Consider the following 19,799-nt stretch of genomic DNA (forward strand, 5'->3'; position numbering starts at 1 on the left):
ATGGGGCGAGCATATGTAACTAAATGCATGAGAGATATTTATTTGTTATTATTAACATTATGAATCTTCATTTCTTACCACAAACAGGCACACTGTTATCCCATTCACCAGAGGTGGTGCAGAATAATATTGAGTTGCTTGCTACACTATACCCATCATTGCATGAAAATGATGCCGATGTTGTAGTCCCATTTACAGACAAGGCCACTTCTCCATTAGCTGGAGCTTCTAATGCTGGACATTGTACTGTAGAAGAAAAGGCATTTTCTAGTAAGAATGAATTTAACTAGGTAGTAATTATACCCTTAACCAACATAAAAAACTCTCAGTATGAAATTATGTATTTATGCACAACTTTATCAACAAAACAAAGTAACATACAAATCTTATACATCAACAAAACCAAGTTTTTGTTAATTTGGCATCAATATCAAATAAATTTAGGAAACTTTCAAATGTAACACATTTTTAAGCCAGTCCCTATCAAATAAGATCTCACAATGGAAAGTAAATGTGGATTTTCTAGATCAGATTTCAGAACATTGTGCTACAATTATGTGATGCAAATATTACAAACCACAAGTTGGCTCGGTGTCCGACCATGTGCCGTCAGTCTGGCATAAAACTTGAGAACTACCCACCAGAGTTGAGCCCAGACTACACTCAAATAGTGTGGTAGTCACAGTACCATTTGTTGTTCCAGACATGGAACCATCACTATCTGTTGTCAATGTTGGACATGAAACTGAATACAAAAAACAACAACATTTATCTCTGAAGATCTTTTGAGTCGCATTCGTTAGCTCCCCGAGTTGCATGCTTGCAGAGTGCCTAATATAAGTGCATATATAAGTTCCAAATGCAAGCTTGCCCAAGTTTGTTCAAACATCTTTCATGCATGCTTCATACAATCTTGTACTAAGTTTACAATTTTGGTTTTGGTTACAAGATAAAAGACTCAAGGAAATAACTATGGTTTGGAATGACTCAATATAAAATTTGCACCAGTAATAGAAACAAAATATTTGGTATTAGCACAACAAATTTAGTTATCAGAAAATATATGTGAAGTATTAAAAGTTTCTCAAATATTTTAAGTTATTATGCATATAAATGTCACAAGGTAAGAAAAAATGTGCAGCCTGACTCAGGGACTCAAACCCTTGGAATACTTTATGCTTTACTAACTTTAAAGTTATCCATTTATTACACAGCTTTACACAGTTCTAGACTGTAACAAAACAAAACTTGCATTTCAACATTGAATAACATTAACCTAATCACAGACAATTTAAAATCCTTAACTGTGAATGTCCATTCCACAAAACTAAAAAGAATAAGATTGAAATTTTTTAAACATAGGAGGTTATTTACCACATGTAGGGAAATTATTGCTCCATGACCCATCAGGTAAACAAGAGAGTAAGTTATCCCCCTTCATTGAAGATCCTGTATTGCATGTAAATTCTGCCGATGTTCTTGTACCATCAGTGCTCAAATTATAATCTAGATTTGCAGCTGTTGAAATAGCTTGGCATTGCACTGTGAATAAATTAGAATTCATAGTTTAAATGACATTGCTTTAAATAATACTTGATAAAACCCATGTCTTATTTCTGATTAAAGAAACGGAACAACATGACTATTTGAAATGGGTCCATAGGACATGGATGCCTGCACAAACCATGGTTTTGTCAGACTTATATGGATGGACATAAACAACCCCGATAATCAGGGCATAATAAACTAAATTTTAGATGTTATATTTCATTAAGTAGTCAACATAATCTTTTTACTTTGTTAGACTTTAAACACACTGACAATGTTCAGATCATATGGCAACTTTCAAGTTCTATTAAAATGCATACACCAATCATCACCACAGTTCTAACTGGATCATCAATACGACTGGCTGGATAGCTGTCTCACAAAAATAAAGCAATATATCTTGCTGGATTCAAACCCTTTGTGTTAAGTGTTGATTATATCTAAAAAAATCCAGCCAATTTTTCTCAGCCACGACTATTCTTTTATCAAAACTAACCAAAAGGTCTGGAAATATCATGAACTTTTTAAGCATCAACACTTATACCTCTTAAAATGCACACAACTTTGTATACATAAAGACTGTATGCTTTTAGGATAAATATCCTCATCAAGGAATAAAATGTTTGTAACCAAAGAATCATTTTCATATTTTACATAAAAGGTTTCATTAAAACAAGAGCACCACATGCAGTGTTAACACTTCTCTGTTAAAAATTCTATGTTAAAAAGGGGCATAATTCCAAAAATTCTGCTTTTGGAATTATTCCCCTTGTCTAACAAATGTACTTTGACATAATAAGCAAATATTCGATGTTTCATGTTAATAACTGTTAGACTATTTGAATAATGTGCTAATTCGAAGTTTTTGCATGACAAAGATGTTGATAACTAAAAATATTTGAATAATGTGCTAAATCAAAGTTTTTGCATGACAATGACAATGCTGCAGCAATCATTATAGCTTGACTTTTTTTCAAAACATACCGGTAAAAATGAAGAAGTTAACTTAATTATTATTTATACCACAAACAGGTTGACTCCCACTCCATCCTGTTGCATCTGTCTGACAAGTTCGGACAGTATCACCATTCAAACTAAACCCTGAAGTACATGTGTACTGAGCACTACCTCCATCGTCAGACATCAATAACGCACCATTAAGTAGATTTGGTGGTGCTAAACATCCTGTGAAACAAAAAAAAATATGGGTATATATATTATAACAGAAAATACTGTCAAATAGCAAAGACACTTTTGAAGTAAAGCGTCAGGCCTTAAATGAACTAATAAGGGTTTTAAATAAAGGGTACGAAAAATATGTGAAAAGTCACAATCATGCAATGATTTACATGATATCTGCATAACATTACATATTTTATATAATTCATGTTGTTTGTTTGATTGCACAACTTATAGAACAATAGTTACACCTAAACAAATAAATATAATAGAAAACCAAACACTTACTACAGATAGGAATATCATGGTCCCATTTGCCACTTTCTAAACAGGTCAATGTCTCATTTCCAAACACGTAATAGTCATTCACACAGGAGAACTTAGCAACTGATATTTCTCCATTTGTTGAAACATTCACCTGTCCATTCACAGGATCAGACAGTGCAGGACATGTAACTAAAATCAAAATAATACAAAGAGGTAAAAAAAATAACTGCCAGGTTAAACATGGAATTTTGTTTTTGGTTGGGTTAAAGTCGTACCAACATTGAAAAGGTCGTATGGGGACTTTCCTGCCTTACTGGTGTACGAAAACCTCAGGTTCGACTCTGTGGTATTATTTGACACATGAACTGGCATCTGAGTAGAACCAACTAAGTTCTGTAAGGTAGCTGGATAGCTTCCACACATGAATGAGTAAAAAGTCTGCGGCAGGATTCAAACCCATGGCCGTGAGGGGCAAGTTGTTTGAAGTCAACAACCTTAACCAAAGACGCACCTAAAACATGGGTTACTAAGGCATTCAAACTGTTACCCTTGACTGATGTAGGTAGGTCAATCTTCATGACAAGTCAAGTAATACTATGTATAATCTTTAATTGGTCCCCCATGCATTGGAAACTATTCAAGGTTTGTAAGCTTGACAGCTTTCGTTATGCATATTGCAGCTGGGTAGTTGTGTGAAATGACTTTTATCATATAGGCTAGCTGAAACTTGAGATGATCAATCAATTAATCAATCAATAAATACATCAATCAATCAATCATACTTTAAACTTAGAAATGGATAATCTTTTTATATATTATGAGACACACAAAAATGACTGTTGTTTGCATACAACATAGAAAATATCACACAATAAATGATGCATTTACAGAGAATAATGGATACTGTTATAATTTATGATCTTTAAATGTGAATGTATCATTTAGGCTATGGATTTAAATACTGTACACAACACATTGCCTCATAATGGTTAATAACATGTCTGCTACGTAATTTCAAAAGGAACAACGATTTGGTACAAATTGGTAGCATACACATGGATAGACAAAACACTATCTACCAGTTTAAAATCATAAGTCTTTGAGCAAAGGTCCAATATCAACAAGGACAAAACAATACAAGTATAACTGACTGATAAATTATTACCACAATTAGGTTGTGAAATATCCCATGTACCATCTGTTCTACATGTCAGAGTAGATGGTCCGGACATTGACGATCCATGATCACATGTAAACATGGCCTGTGTCTGTTCTCCATCAGTGATAAATGATACACTGCCTCCAGCAACAACTTCCAAAGTGTCACATGTTTCTAAATCACAGAATCAGATCATTAAGATTTTAAATTAAAGTTTAAACCATTCCTTCTCAAACCCTATTTACACCAAATCGTAAGGTGATGTCATAAATTGTCCAGTATGACTTAAAGCTTCTAATAATGTCAAATTATTCAAATGAAATTAAGACATAAATCTTTTCATTGCAGATAAGTAAGTCATGAATCATAATAAATGAGAACATATTGTAAGAATAACAAAAATAAAATGTAAAAGTTTAAAAACTGCATTATATTTTATATAATGGCTTGGAACTTAGCTTAAATGAATTTGATTTCCAAAACAAAATTCATAGCAATGGAAAAAACAGTTTTGCAAGAACCAGTTATTTCGATTCTTTTTTCACTTTACCACAAGAAGGAGCAGAAGTATCCCAGGATCCATCAGTGCGACAAGTAAGATTACTTGCCCCAACCATCGTATATCCTGCAGGACATTGAAAGGTTGCTATGGTTTCACTACCATCAGTTGACAGTTTAAATTCTGCACCAGATGAAACTGTTATACTTTCACAAGCAACTGAAAAGAAACAAAGTTGCCAAAAATGCAACATCTATGATTTTCAACAGTATCTTGTATTTATCAAAGTGTGAAGACTACAGCAACATTTCATTTAAATCTTGTTAATCAAGCAAAAAAAATTGTCGTGTTTTATTTCGTATGAACATAGTATAGGTCATATGGTGACTTTCCAGCTTTACTGGTGAATGCATGGCCATCATCATCAGGTGCCCTTCCTTTCATTATTTCATGCACAAACAGGCACCTGAGCAGAACCAGCAATGTTCCATTAGCAAGATGAATAGCTTCCTCCCATGAAAGAATACAAAGTCCGTCTTAGGAATCAAACCACAGCGGAGAGGGGCCAAAGGTTTAAAGTCAATGACATTAACCACTCTGCCATAGACACCCCAATCTTACATATTAGATACCTGACAAAGACCTTTCCTAAACCCTTTAGAAATTATAAAATTAAAATAAATTAAATAATACCAACATACCACAAGACGGGGGTGATAATGTTTTTTCTCCAATAGCAGTAACAACAACACATGTCTGTTGTAATTCACCAGAAAGAGTGAAACCTGCATCACAAGTGTATGTTGCTTTTGTACCATTCTCTGATATCTCAATATTGCCATCACTTGGTTCAATGAATGTTGAACAAACTGAAAATAAGAGGGCAAATATGAGTTAAAGTGAAAATATAGGAAGATAAATGTCTGCTTATTACATGCATATTTCCCATTATAAACAACAAGTTGATAATGCATCATCGTATCTGTGAGAGACAAATCTAAATATATAACTATCATAACACAAAAGTTAATTAAGTTACATGTAATTTTATTTTCAAACTAACTTTATCAATCATGAAGAAAAATAACTTCAATATAATAAAAGTTATTTATAAAATAAACATTGCTCCATCATGTCATTCTAATCAAATCTAAAAATAAAATCATGAAAGTCAAGTCATTGTACATATTTCCCTTTTCAAATAATATAATAAAAATCAAAATCTCTGTGTAAGACTTTGAAAATCAAAATATACCTGTATCAAACATAATAGTTCTAGAATGTATTATGTTAATTATTATATGAGACTGCACAAGTAACAGTATAGAAACTTGCCACAAGTAGGTGCTGCATCTTCCCAACTTCCAGAAATACATGACCGTACTGCATCTCCATATAAAGTGTAGTCTTTAGAACAAGAATATGTTGCTATGGTAACACTTCCATTGCTTGTTACAGTCACACCTCCATTTTCTGGTGTCTCAACATGTGGGCATGAAACTATATTAAGTAAATAAATTAGGAACAATGATATGCATTTTCAATCATTTTTTAATTAGCTCTAAGCTCTGGTTCAAATAAACTTATTTCAGACATTTAGTCAATAGCAGATCGAAAACAAGGACTAAAAATACTGTTCACAGCAAAACTTCAAACAGAGCTAACCTCTTTTTAGCCTTTAAGCGGTTAATACTCATCTCTTTAATTTACACAAATTAATGAAACTTTAAAACAACAAACCACAAGATGGTATATCCCCACTCCAAGTACCATCAGATGCACAATTCAATTCAACAGTTCCACTAATGCTATATCCTACATCACAAGTAATTTCTGCCCGAGTTATTGTCCCATCAGAGGTCAATATTATTGTGCCATCATTTGGTGTCACTATGTCTTCACATTTCTCTGTCAGATAAAAAAATAAAGTTCAATTTAAAATACATGTATATAAACTCTTAACATACATTTGATTTATAAACTAAGATTAAATTATTTAAGTAGATTATTACAGCTTCTCCAAAGTAAAGTTTCATATTTAAACTTATTTCTTTCATCCCATAGTATTTTATTTTTTTTTGTAATTTAGATAATTAAAAATCTATGAGGAAAAAAGCAAGAACAGTTATTTTTAGCTCAAATAACCGTGACCAAATCGACCTGAAACCAAACAAATGCTAGATGTCCAAGAAAGTCACTAAGGTACTGATGAAAATGTGTGGAGGAAGGTTTAGGACAAACAAGCAACTATAAGCTCTGTTTGTTTGTTTGTTTCATTTTACGACTTTTCCCAACATTATTTCCGTCATATAGGCGGGTAGTTTCCAAACCATCGTTCCTGGAGAGTTACACCAGTACTAGACTACCTTCCTCCGCGCTAAACTACCAAAGCATCTCCCGGGGATCAAACCCACACCAGAGAGGTAACTGGATTAGAAGTCATCGACTCTAATCCCTCCACCACGGAGGCAGTTCATAAGCTCAGTCAAAAAACCTTCTGGGAACATAAAATTGTCCATTAAGACTACAAGGTCAATCATTATTATTGTATATATCACCACAAGAAGGTTGATCCACATCCCAAGTTCCGTCTGACTGACATTGTAAGACGGCTGTTCCAGACAGTGTCAGCCCTACACCACATGTGAATATAGCTGAAGTCACTGTGCCGTCAGTTACTGTGCTGACTGTTCCATTTACATGTTCTGACAAGTCATTACATTTATCTGTAACATTAAAATTTTCCTAAGTTTGAATCATTACATTTATGATAAGACTTATAAGGAAAAAGACATTATTCTAATAATTGTAGCATGTTTGATTTGCTGCTTACAGGAAACATTGCAATTTTTGAATGAAAAGACATGAATAAAATAATTATTGGTGCACCTATACAAATATATCCTTCAAATTTCTGTAATTAATGTATTCACAGTGATTTCACTATGGATATTTAAAAAAAAAAATCAAAACATTCTTGGTAAGATATAAGTTGATACCAATATCAATCACAGACAAATTACTTAAAATCTGGCAACAAAATAAAATTTATGGAAAATTTTGTTACAATATATCAGTCAAAAGGATGATAAATAAAAGGTAAAGATGGCTTACAGCATGTTGGAGCCTCCCCAGTCCATCCGTTACCATTGATATCACATGTGCGTATTTTTGTACCATTCTGTGTATAACCAATATCACATGTGTAATTCACACTCTGCCCATCTTCGGAAATCACATATGCTCCATCAACAACCGTTCCTGGTGGGTTACATACTGCCAAAAGAAAACATAAATGGGTATATATGTATATGTTTGAAAGCAAATAAAAATTGCAATGACACTGCTTCAAAGCAGTTAAAAATCAAAGAAACATACATTTATGAAACCATAATATATATTAGAATCATCACACAATTGATTTCAGAATGCTCTGCTAGAAAAAATATACAAACTGCAAGATGGAGGAAGATTATCCCATGCTCCACTTTCTGTACATGTCAGATTCTCATTTCCATGGAGATAGTAACCATCAACACAACTGTACATAGCAACAGTAATTTGCCCCGTTGTTGTTTGATTTACACGTCCATTTGCTGGATCTGTCAGCACTGGGCAACTGACTGAAAGACACAAGTAGGAGACATTAGTATTAACTCAGATCAAAAAGGTGAAAAGCTCAACATTGGCAGTGAAATAAAAAATAATTCATAAGAACTCGGGGTCTTTTTCCAATTTTACAGCAGGGTTCATGTACAAGCTTTTTGTCCATCAGGAAAAGGTTTAGAAATTATGCATTTTCATCCCATTTTGTATTAATGTTCACCTAATTTTAGAAAGGGTCCTCTTCCTCTACTTGTGAAACTGTAAATGGAATATAAAGAGTAATAAAAGCTTTTACAAAATGTTGAATATTTAGCGGTTTCACCTGTCCAAAATTATTATAATTATGATTTGCTACCCTTAGCATTTAACTATTTTACATTTTTACATTTACAACTGACTTTCAAAGTGCTAATATCAACAAATGCTTCTATCAAAGAAATTGACAATTACCGCAATCTGGCTGTGTAAAGTCCCAGGATCCATCTGTTCTACAACTAAGAGTGCTCTGACCAGATATAGATGACCCCAGGTCACATGTAAACAATGCTTCAGTTTGTTCCCCATCAGTAGTTAGTACAATATCTCCTCCAACAATAGTAGGCAATGTTTGACAAATTTCTGAAATGGAGATAACATTATGGACATAAATTGTAACTAAAAGACTATTTATTGACATGCTTGTACTGTTTGACACTGTAACGTTAGAACAATGCAATGTTTTAATTGAGAAAAAAAACTGCAGTCAATAAAGGTTTGTCCATCTACAAATAAAAGAAACTGCTACAACTTAAAGGCATATTATGCTTTAGAATTGATATTTTTTTCAATTCCCTTGAAATGCAAAGCATGTGTTTCAAATAATGTTTTAATAACAGATTTTGAGCATATTAGTTGTCTACCAATCTAACAACTGAAGAAAGTAGCACTGAATGTGCAATAAAGAGTCATAAAGGTAGCAAAATATAAGCAAAATTGTATTTTGATATCCATACAAAATACTAGTTCTCTGAAATTATTTCAATCGCCAACAGAGCAGTAAAGCAACAAATAGTTCCACTATGTGGCAAATGAGGTAATTTTTAGAAACTGTAACAAGATACCAAAAATATAAAAAAAAGTTTCTGAGAAAAATGATTGCCTTTCTGAGGCATACATACATATAAAATCAAGTTATTTTTTCATTATTCATTAAGACAATAAGAATACAATTTATCTAGATCTACAACTTTCCATCTATCTTCCAATAACGTCATACACCTCATACCCCTCGAGGGGACTTAGACATGTCCCCCAATCAAAATCTCAAGAAAGTTAAAAGGAGTTGTTAAAAAGAGGACAAAAAAAAAGAAAAATTTAAAATGTTAAAAACAGAGTTGCTGGAAAACTAGGGTGAGATATGTTCAATGCATGCTACGACTGCACTGAACTGCTCTTGGGTTAGGTGTGTAGGGCAACTGCAGTGGGTAATTTTTCTTTTTAAATCTACTGAAGTTATTGAACATGTAGATTAAACATACTGCATTCTGGTGGTGATATATCCCATGAACCATCTGTTCTACATGTCAAATTACTACTGCCGACCATAGTATATCCAGCTGGACACTGAAATGTTGCCACGGTTTCAGCCCCGTCAGTTGATAGTTCAAATGATGCTCCTGATGAAGTTGACAGTGAATCACACATTTCTTAAAGGTAGAAGATATCGACAGTTCAGAATTTTCATTTAGATTTGATAGTTTCTATAAATGTAGTAAAATATTGCATACATTATGTAATTTGTGATAATGAGACCACTATATCACAAAGGTGGTGTGCCTAACATTCGATAAAAGTTTGTAACTGTTTTGATTTTCAACGTTGACATATTTTCTTGCACAAGATCACTCCACTGACTATAACATAAACAAGAGGGCCATAATGGCCCTAAATCGCTCACCAGAAACAACTATTTTTCAGTGTTAGAATTAATTTTTAAAAGAACTTGCCGAAAGTTTAAGCAAACTTGATAAAAAAAAAACCCACTAAGAATGTCACAGACAAAGTTCTGTGATCATCCATCAATTAATTCAATGGAAGAAGGTGTTTAAAGGTTTTTCTATTTTTAGTTTTGTTGACCCCCTAAAAGGGGCCAATTAAAATGATATGAGCAAATTAAAGTGTGACAGTCACAAGGATGCTACAGACCAATTTTGAAGTAAATTTGTCTAGCAGTTTTTGAAAAGAAGATGAATGTTGACGCATGACGATGGACACAGAAGCAACCCCCTTTGATACTAAAAATCAGTTAACAATGTAACACTAACTGCATATTGGTGCCTCTAAAGTTCCTCCTGAGCTACTTTGTCCACCACATATTTGTTGTACATCTCCAGACAGAGTGAAACCTGCTGCACATGAATATGATGCTTTCGTTCCATTCTCAGAAATTACCAAATCACCATCATTTGGTTGAGTAAATGTTGAACATACTGCAAGATCAAGATCAAGATCAGGGTATAAAAGTTCAAGCAATGTTACAGAAACAGCAACACATTTGTAATCATTTATTGCGTATTGTAATTCCTCTCTTAAAAGCATATTTGATAAAAGATATTTATTTCATATATAAAATACAGCAGTTTTGCAGTCAACCATTAGTATAATTTCCTAGCTTTCTTTGGATAAATTGCATATCGAGGGTTGATAGCAAAACTGTTGTACCAGTAAGTACTTCTTTATTTCATATAAGTTACTGCAGTTTTGAGGTCAACCCTCCATATAATTTCCTAGCAATTTTACCGCATTCTGGAGTTGGTCCATTCCATATTCCAGTGGTGGTACAGGCAAGCTTGTTGTTGCCATTCAGATTATAATCCTCATCACATATAAATGATGCTACTGTCACACTACCATTTGTTGATACACTAACTTGACCATTTTCTAGATCACCAAACAATGGACAACTCACTGCAAACATACATAGGCACATTAATACCAGATAAAATTTACTGTATGTTACTACAAAATGAAGACAGGATTGGCTTCTTTACTCTCAGTGGCGAGTTTTATAAAAAATACAACTAAGCTATCAATATTATGTAACAGAAAATTAGAAAGTTATACAAAGATAATCTAATGACTCAAAGATATGTTAAATATGCCTACCGCATTGAGGTGATTGGTCAGTCCAAGTGCCATCAGCTGAACATGTGACCTCCTCCACCCCACTTAAAGTGAATCCCACATCACATATATACAATGCTGTTGTTGTTGTCCCATTAGTTGTTATAGAAAATGATCCATTTGTAGGTTGTACAAGCTCTGGACATATTTCTGAAAATTATACAATTACATACATGTTATCTGATCAAGGTTTTATTTGACAAGTACAGGATATGAATATAAAATACCTATATATAAAATACAGCTATTCGGGTTTTAACTGGTCTAGCATTACCAGCTGACAGATTAATGACATCAGCATATAGTCTGGTCTGCAAGTACCTCAGACACTGAGAGCCAATACTGTTGACTGCTTCGTTCAGTACTAAATTCACAAGATCTGTCATAAGGACAGTGTGCTCAACTATTCTCTGTACTTGATAGTAAAACAAGAAAAGCCTGGATAATGTAAAGTGTTCTAAGTTCAAAAGAGGCCATAATTCTGTCAAAATCCATGTTTGAATGATAGGCCTTGGCTTAGAGTGACATCCTAAAATACTCTCAAATAAGTGTGGGAAGTTTAACTTATTCCTATCAGTAGTTTAAGAGATTCAAATTTGCATGCAGAACCTTAATCAAAGTGTGATGGTGACGCCAACACCTGGGTGAGTGTAACAGCTCTCCCTATTTTTCAAATTGTCAAACTGATAAATAAATAAACAGTAAAAGCATGTTTCTCCTAACATACAGCATCATTATAGCAATTAATGTACAAATATATCAAGCAATAAATATTATTTATAAATCAAGCTGAACTGTACAGGTTACTAAATGAGCTGCAGTAAAATCAGGATCTACTTTAGATTAAAGTTTCTGCCTCTCAGGTGTGGGATTATGTATGAATCCTACCCCTTGTGATGTAACATGTAAAAAAATGTTGCACTTTATAAATATCATATATGGCATGTATGAAAATTAAATACCACATGAAGATTGTTCAATGTTCCAAGTGCCGTCCGGTTGACATTGGGCAACTGAAGAACCAGATATAGTATAGCCTGTGTCACATGTGATTGTTGCAAATGTTGAAATACCATCACTGTTTAAAGTTATACTGCCATTTGATTGCTCAGCTAAATCTTCACATTGATCTGTACATAAACAATAGATTCATTCTATGTAATATTGTATTATTCTAAAAGTTGATTACCCATGATTGATGTTCATTTATTTATTTATAAAACAAGCGGCATAAATTAATGATTTATTGCCTTATAAGGCAAAAAAAATGCAATTGTGCAGTATTATACATGTAAATATGTATTCATTACCAGATGTTTGTTTGATGTGATATAAATGTACAATGTATAAGCTAATACAACTAGCAACACTATCAGAATACTATTTAAGTGATGCTTTAAAAAGTAAATCTTATTATAATATTTTCATCATGTTCACATCTACATATATAGCTTCTTTGAATGTATAAGGATTCATGCAATAATTGTTCAAGATATAATAAAATAAACTAATATTACAATGTTACGAATTTACTAAGTGCTTTCTTGAATCATTTTAAATTTTGTATGTCATTACAGATGTAACTTTAATTTACATAATGTACCTGTTACCTTGAGTTTCAATCAAGCTATTCCATAAACAAGTTTTATGCAGGTACTGTATAAACAACATGGTCACAACTTTGTGCATTAATAGATCACTTACAGCAAGAGGGAGTTTGTAGACTCCACCCAGTTCCATCAGAGCCACACACACGTGTATTTGTACCATTCATAGAATATCCCATATCACACTCATATGTTATCATCATATTGTCATCTGATATCTCGTAATGTCCGTGCAGTATGGCATCCGGAAGTTCACATACTATATTAGTTGAAACAATTTTTAATTTAAATTTGATGTCGAAACAAGTTTTCCTACAATTATGGATCCTTCTGAAAACTATTTAATCATACCACAAAAATATTACAAAATTTGGATAAAAGATAAAAACACATGTTTAGCATACTATTTAAACACATAAATAAACATCAAAATACAGACTTTATCTAAAAGTATATAAATGTATGTTTCTTAATTTTAAATTATTTTTATTCCCAACAATAATTTAACAATAAATTCTAGTTTGTTAGTTCATTTAGTTAATTCATTTCAGATCTTTTATTTAATATATTGATAAATAATAGGAGAAATTGAAAATATATGCATGTACATGTATGTTTCTCAATTTCAAATTCTTTTTATCCCAACAAAAATTCATGCATGTATTTCTATGAAACTTGTTTCAAATACAGATTCATATTTCTTTTTAAGTACTATGGAACATAATAGCATCTATCAGAGGCTTTATTTTTAGGTATTAATTATTTAAGATCTATTTTATTCAATTGTATACACTACAGTCATATTTGAACCTTACTTATAAGGATTGGCACAGTTACATGACAAACTGAAGCAGATTTATTTTACCAGACATGTTTTCAGGGTGACAATTTGGTTGGCAAACATTTATCCAATTTTGTTGGTCTCTAATGGTTTTTGCAAATGATTTATGTAACACTAGCTGGAATTGATCTACATAAAGGTAGAACTTTCAAGGTATTGAATCAAAGTACACTTGTTAAGCAAATGTCCATTGGCCAGATCAGCAGAAACACTTTTAAACTTGTGTTCAATGCAGTAAACAATGTAAAGAAAAAGGTTACTTTAAAAACTCACCACAAGAAGGTGGATCAGCACTCCATGTTCCATCATCACCACAAGTTAGACTAACTTCTCCATTAATGTAGTAACCATGGTTACAATAAAACATGGCAGTCGTCAAACTTCCATCCGTTGTTAATGTCACATTGCCAGAAGAAGGTGTATCAATGTCCGAACATTTTACTGTCAATTTTACAGATAAAATATAAATTATTTCTTTGTGTTCTTTGTATGTTTCTACTATGGTCTATTAGTTAATATTAAAATCAATCAGAAATGCAGGAAAATAATTAAAATATCATGCAAATACAAATGTATGTGCATGCAAGAACTTTGTCTTGAATCAAAGAAGATATGCAAAGATACATATTATACAAATTCAATCATCCATATGAAATACTGCAGAACAGTTACAATATTATTGAACTTGATGTTATAATTTCCTAAATTTTTCTTCTGTATTCCATGCCCGCCACCACCACCCCACAACTTCCCCTTTAGAAAAAAGCATAAATTATATCTACTATACATTTACACATTCTTTTTTCAAATTAAATTAAAAACTTTAGTTAAATCAAATTTATTTTAGTTTGATTGTGTTTGAAGCTATGAAACACTCTCGAATCCGTTCCTGGAACTAACCAGTACTAAGCAATGAATGTAAAGTTTCTTGCTCAAGGAAACCACGGCTTGGCCCTGACAGGGTTAGAACCTATGTGGTCAGCAATCCTAATAGATTACTAGTCCGTCGCGTTAACCACTCGGCCACGCCCCCACATTAAAAACTTTCACATCATTTACAAAAAAACTTTGAACATAACATAACAAATAACTTTTATAAGATTCAATTACATGTATATAAACATGAACATACCACAAGAAGCAGTTACAAAGTTCCATGTTCCATCTGATCTACAGGTTATATCAGCCACACCATTCAATGTATATCCTGCATCACACAATACTGTAGCATCTGTCATTGAACCATCTGAATTTAAATTGATTGTGCCTCCCCCTGGTGGACTTAAACTCTCACATGTTTCTGAAAGAAAAGAAAAAAATAAACAGTGTCCAATTTTACAACCAATGCTTATATACACACCTTCATTCATTACTGCCATTACAATTTGAACCTGATGATGTTCATGTTATTATTGTTTGTAAAATACATGCATTACTTTATGTATGAATCTCTTAAATAAGTATCTGTTTGGTTCCTTGTAAGTAAATTTTCAAAAAGACATACAGACTGCCAAAAATAAGCAGACTGCCAAAAGACATGCAGACTGCAAAAAGATGAGTAGCCCTGATGATTTTATTACTAAGTTATATTCCCTCAAAATAAACATATACTCTGTTATAGTTCATCTTAAACGACAAACAGATTGTAGACTTATGTTTCGGTCAATAAATTTATTTTCAGACCTTGGATAAAAAGTTATTTTCAGTATTTATATAGCTTTCCTCAGGTCTGAAAAACAATACATACTGTAGGTCTTGACAAAAGACTGTAAGAGTATATTTTAATACATTATATACATAAACAAAGAGCAACTTGACATGAAAGTTAAGTACCACATGTTGGAACTGCAGACGTCCAAGTTCCATCGCTGCGACATGAGCTGGTGGCATCCCCCACCATTGTATAGCCAATATCACATGTAAATACAGCTGTAGTTGTTGATCCATCAGTAGTGAAGTTGTACACAGCATTTGAGGCAACTAGGGTATCACAAGCATCTGGGAATAAATTCATTTTAATAATAATTAAACATTTCAACTTCCAGAGAATCACATTTTGGGTCAATCCAAGCAACATTATACATATATACTAGCATTAACCCTTAACCTGCTGTATTTCTATAATGGATCTGTCCTGCTTTGAAACTGAAACAATCCATTCACAGTTCAAGGGATTTCAATATCAAAATACAACAAGAGCTGTCCGTAAGACAGCGCGCTCGACTTTTTTATTGCTTGCCAATAAAAAAAGTTTTTGCAGTAAAAGGCAATACAACAATCTCTGTATTTTTAAAGTGAACTAGTTGTTTGATACCCTTGAATATTACAGCAATGTTTATATGACATAATTTATGGTAAAGTGAACAAGTGGATAGGAATGAATTTTTTTAGATTTTTTAAGTTTTTTAGTGCTTGCCTATAATACAAAACATTGACAGTTAAGGGCCATAATTCAAATAAAATCTTTGACAGAATTACCTTCTCCTGGACATGTTTGGGAATCATGATTGTAAACAAGTATTCCAACTTTCAAATTAATATCTCAAACAGTTCAGTCAAAAAGTGGACTGGTACTAAAAACTTAACCAAGATTCTAAGTCGATAAAAGGCCTTAATTTTTAAAACAAATCCTTGACAGAGTTACCTTCTCTTGCGTACAGATGGGGGTAATGATGTGAAATAGCATTAAAAGTTTCAAAGCAATATCTCAAAGGGTTAAGGCAATAAGTGGATTTTACCCATATTCAATGTATTTTCTAAGTCAAAAAGGGGCATAATTCTGTCAAAAACCTTGACAGAGTTATGTCCTCTTGTCTGTTGATGAAGGTCGTGATGGTAAACAAGTATGGTCAGTTTCAAAGCAATACCTCCAATGGTTTTGAAATAAAGTGAGGTGGTACAAAAAACTTAACCAAGCTCAATACACTTTCTAAGTCAAAAAAGGGCCATAATTCTGTCAAAAACCTTGACAGAGTTATGTACTCTTGTCTGTAGATGGAGGTTATGATGGTGAACAAGTATGGTAAGTTTCAAAGCCATACTTGTAATACTTCTGAAATAAAGTGGGGTGGTACGAAAAACTTAACCAAGGTGTGACGCCAACGCCGACGCCGGGGCGAGTAGGATAGCTCCCCTTTTCATAGAAAAGTCGAGCTAAAAATTGAGCTGCCCACAGTATAGAGCCTGATTAGACTGATCACTTTTGGTTCCAGCAGGTTAAGGGTTAATATAAACCTAATGAAAGTCAAAGATATATTAATAGTTCTGTACAATTACTTAACTCACTGACAATAATGTCACACCAAATATAAGTAATAGAATATTGCTATGCCATATTTGTCATTAAATGGGTAAAAATGCATCTATGCATGGAATAAAATTAAGTAAGTTAACATTATTTAATTCAATTTATATCAACATTACTTTGAACACAGCCTTGTTTTCTGATCAATTAATTATATTTGTTTTCAAGAACAAATTAAAACAAAGCAGAAACTACTACTCACTGCATGTAGGGACTGTTGATGATGATGTAACTGTACTCTGGGATCCACATATTTGTTCTGTGTCTCCACTTATAGTAAAACCTGGATCACAAGAGTATGTGGCTGACTTCCCATCTTCAGATACCAGTATATTACCATCTGATGGCTTTGAAAATGCTGTACATTCTGTAACAGAGGAGAAACTTATATTTTAATAATAAGAATAATGGTCACGTGTCTCTGCAACCAACAAAAAGCAACATGGCCTTTAAATTTACTATTCTGAGCTTTAGCAACTGCATAAGAAGAAAACATGACTTGATTTTATCTCGACAATCCATACTTGAAACCCTTACAATAAAACTAGGGAACACTGCACAACTACTGTTTATTGTGCTTGAAAAAACATTAAACATAAACATACAATGAAAAAAGTTAAGAAAGACAACACTAACTGGCGTCTCTTACAATAATATCAAAATTTTATCACTTTTTGATGGTGAATTCTATTAGGAAATTGGACTAACACAAAGTTTGGGAGTATTTTTGGTCTCCCAGAATTTGTAGTACAATCATCAGCTCATTCTATTTCTACAATCTATCATCTCAATTCAAAGTTGTATATAAAAGAAGGAAAAAATAAGAAACCTTTAAAGGCCTACTATGCTTCAGAAAGCTATCATTTTAATTTCACAAAAAAAAACCCATTAATTTTGGTATCTTGGTACAGTTTCAAAAAATTAGTCTTTTGCCAGGTATGTGAACTATTTTTTGGCAATTGGTATAATTATAGTAATTTAGTGCATTGTATGGAAGCCAAAATACTATTTTGTTTACAATTTGCTTCTTTTAGGACACATAACTGAACATTCAGTGCCACCTTCTTCAGTTCTTAAATGCTATTAGTCTATTAATCAAAACAAATGTTTTACAATTCTAAAGAATTAAAAAATAGTGAATTCCTGAGGCATAATGTGCCTTTAAGCAGTCCTAAAAATTACATACCACAATATGATGGCGAGTCATTCCATAAACCATTGATGCATATCAAGTGTTCACTTCCTATAAGACTATAGTTGTCATCACAAATGTATGTTGCCATTGTTGAACTACCATTTGTTGCTATGGTAACATCACCATTGCTAGGAGATTCTAAGGCTGGACAGGAAACTTTAAGAAAAAGATGAGTTTTTTATCATTTTTATTCTAAAATTAAAGACTTCCAATGAATTACCCAAAATAAAAAAAGTTATAAATAAAGGAAGGGATTATGTTAACTTTATGGAATTCTTGAAAAAATTTGAAACAAGTTAGGCTTCTACATTATTAAACTTTTGTTTTCACTAATTCACATAGCCAATTTATAAATATAAGAGCCCAACATAAGAAAAGCAACAGGACTACCTTTAAATTAATGTGAATAGGAAAATTAAAATAAATATATTATTATAAACATTATTGTACAAACCACATGTGGGTGCTGATCCTGTAACAGATCCATCTGTTGAACAGGAGAGAGAAGAACTGCCAGTTAAAGAATAACCAACATCACAGGAAAACACAGCTTCTGATGATATGCCATCTGTCACCCAGTGGTACGATCCATTTAAAGGTAGTGATACTGATTCACATACAGCTGTAATCAGGTAATACAAATTACATATATAATAAACATGTACCTTTAGAATAAAATCTTTTATGTAAACTCTTTTACCATGCTTGTATTGAATGTCAAGAATACATTGTATTATGTCATACATTTATAATAGCCATTATTTCACAATGAACAAAAGGTAAAGTTAATGATATAACAGGCACTGTTTCTTTGAATCTAGAAAGGACATTATATGCAGGTGTTATAAGTACATCTTGAAGACTCAAGACTAAGACAACATAATTATTGTCCTACATTTAATCATCGTCTATACTTTTAAAAGAATGATGATAAAAAATTAACAAAATCTAAATTGATGAATTTAAATTGAGTTGATTTTAAAACTTACTACAAGTAGGTTGTTCCATTTCCCATGTACCATCTTCCAAACACTGTATGACAGAATTTCCAGACATTGTGTACCCACTGTCACATGCAAATGTTGCTGTTGTTGTGTCACCATCAGTTGCTATGGTAACTGTACCATTATATTGTTCTGACAAATCACTGCATTTGTCTAAATTGAAATAACACATAAAATAAAATTAAAGTTGTGACTTAACCATTCCAATGCAAGTGGAAATTAACAACTTTGCCTATGTCACCAGCATAGGGTCAGACCAGCTAGCACATCCTATAGTTTTGAAGTCTCTATACTTTTGTCTGCTTTTAATTTTCAAAATTCCACTTAAACTCAGTTCCCAAAACAAGTTCCAAATTCAAGGCAATAAAGTTAAATATACATATAAGGCATGGTATTACCTTAAGGATTTGTTTGTTTGGTTTTTCATG

The 19,799-nt window shown here is 32.7% G+C and overlaps 1 protein-coding gene across 1 annotated transcript in view; it reads right to left on the reverse strand.

Annotated features, from left to right (window-relative positions):
- The window catches only part of LOC132731224 (CUB and sushi domain-containing protein 3-like), a 141,988-nt gene that overhangs the window by 3,546 nt on the left and 118,643 nt on the right, over positions 1–19,799 (reverse strand). The window contains exons 55-81 of the mRNA XM_060717361.1: positions 19,357–19,524; positions 18,822–18,989; positions 18,359–18,523; positions 17,375–17,539; positions 15,702–15,866; positions 15,001–15,168; positions 14,142–14,309; positions 13,125–13,286; positions 12,383–12,550; positions 11,403–11,570; positions 11,037–11,204; positions 10,562–10,726; positions 9,776–9,943; positions 8,709–8,876; positions 8,108–8,275; positions 7,767–7,928; positions 7,211–7,378; positions 6,393–6,560; positions 5,988–6,152; positions 5,354–5,521; positions 4,704–4,871; positions 4,160–4,327; positions 3,016–3,183; positions 2,572–2,733; positions 1,375–1,542; positions 578–745; positions 79–246 (exon numbers count right to left, since the gene is read on the reverse strand). Of these exons, the coding sequence (XP_060573344.1) occupies positions 79–246; positions 578–745; positions 1,375–1,542; positions 2,572–2,733; positions 3,016–3,183; positions 4,160–4,327; positions 4,704–4,871; positions 5,354–5,521; positions 5,988–6,152; positions 6,393–6,560; positions 7,211–7,378; positions 7,767–7,928; positions 8,108–8,275; positions 8,709–8,876; positions 9,776–9,943; positions 10,562–10,726; positions 11,037–11,204; positions 11,403–11,570; positions 12,383–12,550; positions 13,125–13,286; positions 14,142–14,309; positions 15,001–15,168; positions 15,702–15,866; positions 17,375–17,539; positions 18,359–18,523; positions 18,822–18,989; positions 19,357–19,524 (4,503 nt within the window). The remainder of the gene's footprint in view (positions 1–78; positions 247–577; positions 746–1,374; positions 1,543–2,571; positions 2,734–3,015; positions 3,184–4,159; positions 4,328–4,703; positions 4,872–5,353; positions 5,522–5,987; positions 6,153–6,392; positions 6,561–7,210; positions 7,379–7,766; positions 7,929–8,107; positions 8,276–8,708; positions 8,877–9,775; positions 9,944–10,561; positions 10,727–11,036; positions 11,205–11,402; positions 11,571–12,382; positions 12,551–13,124; positions 13,287–14,141; positions 14,310–15,000; positions 15,169–15,701; positions 15,867–17,374; positions 17,540–18,358; positions 18,524–18,821; positions 18,990–19,356; positions 19,525–19,799) is intronic.

The sequence above is a fragment of the Ruditapes philippinarum genome, unplaced genomic scaffold, assembly GCF_026571515.1.
Source record: "Ruditapes philippinarum isolate M1 unplaced genomic scaffold, ASM2657151v2 ctg4222_1_1_1_1, whole genome shotgun sequence".
In the NCBI taxonomy this organism is placed as follows: Eukaryota; Metazoa; Mollusca; class Bivalvia; order Venerida; family Veneridae; genus Ruditapes; species Ruditapes philippinarum.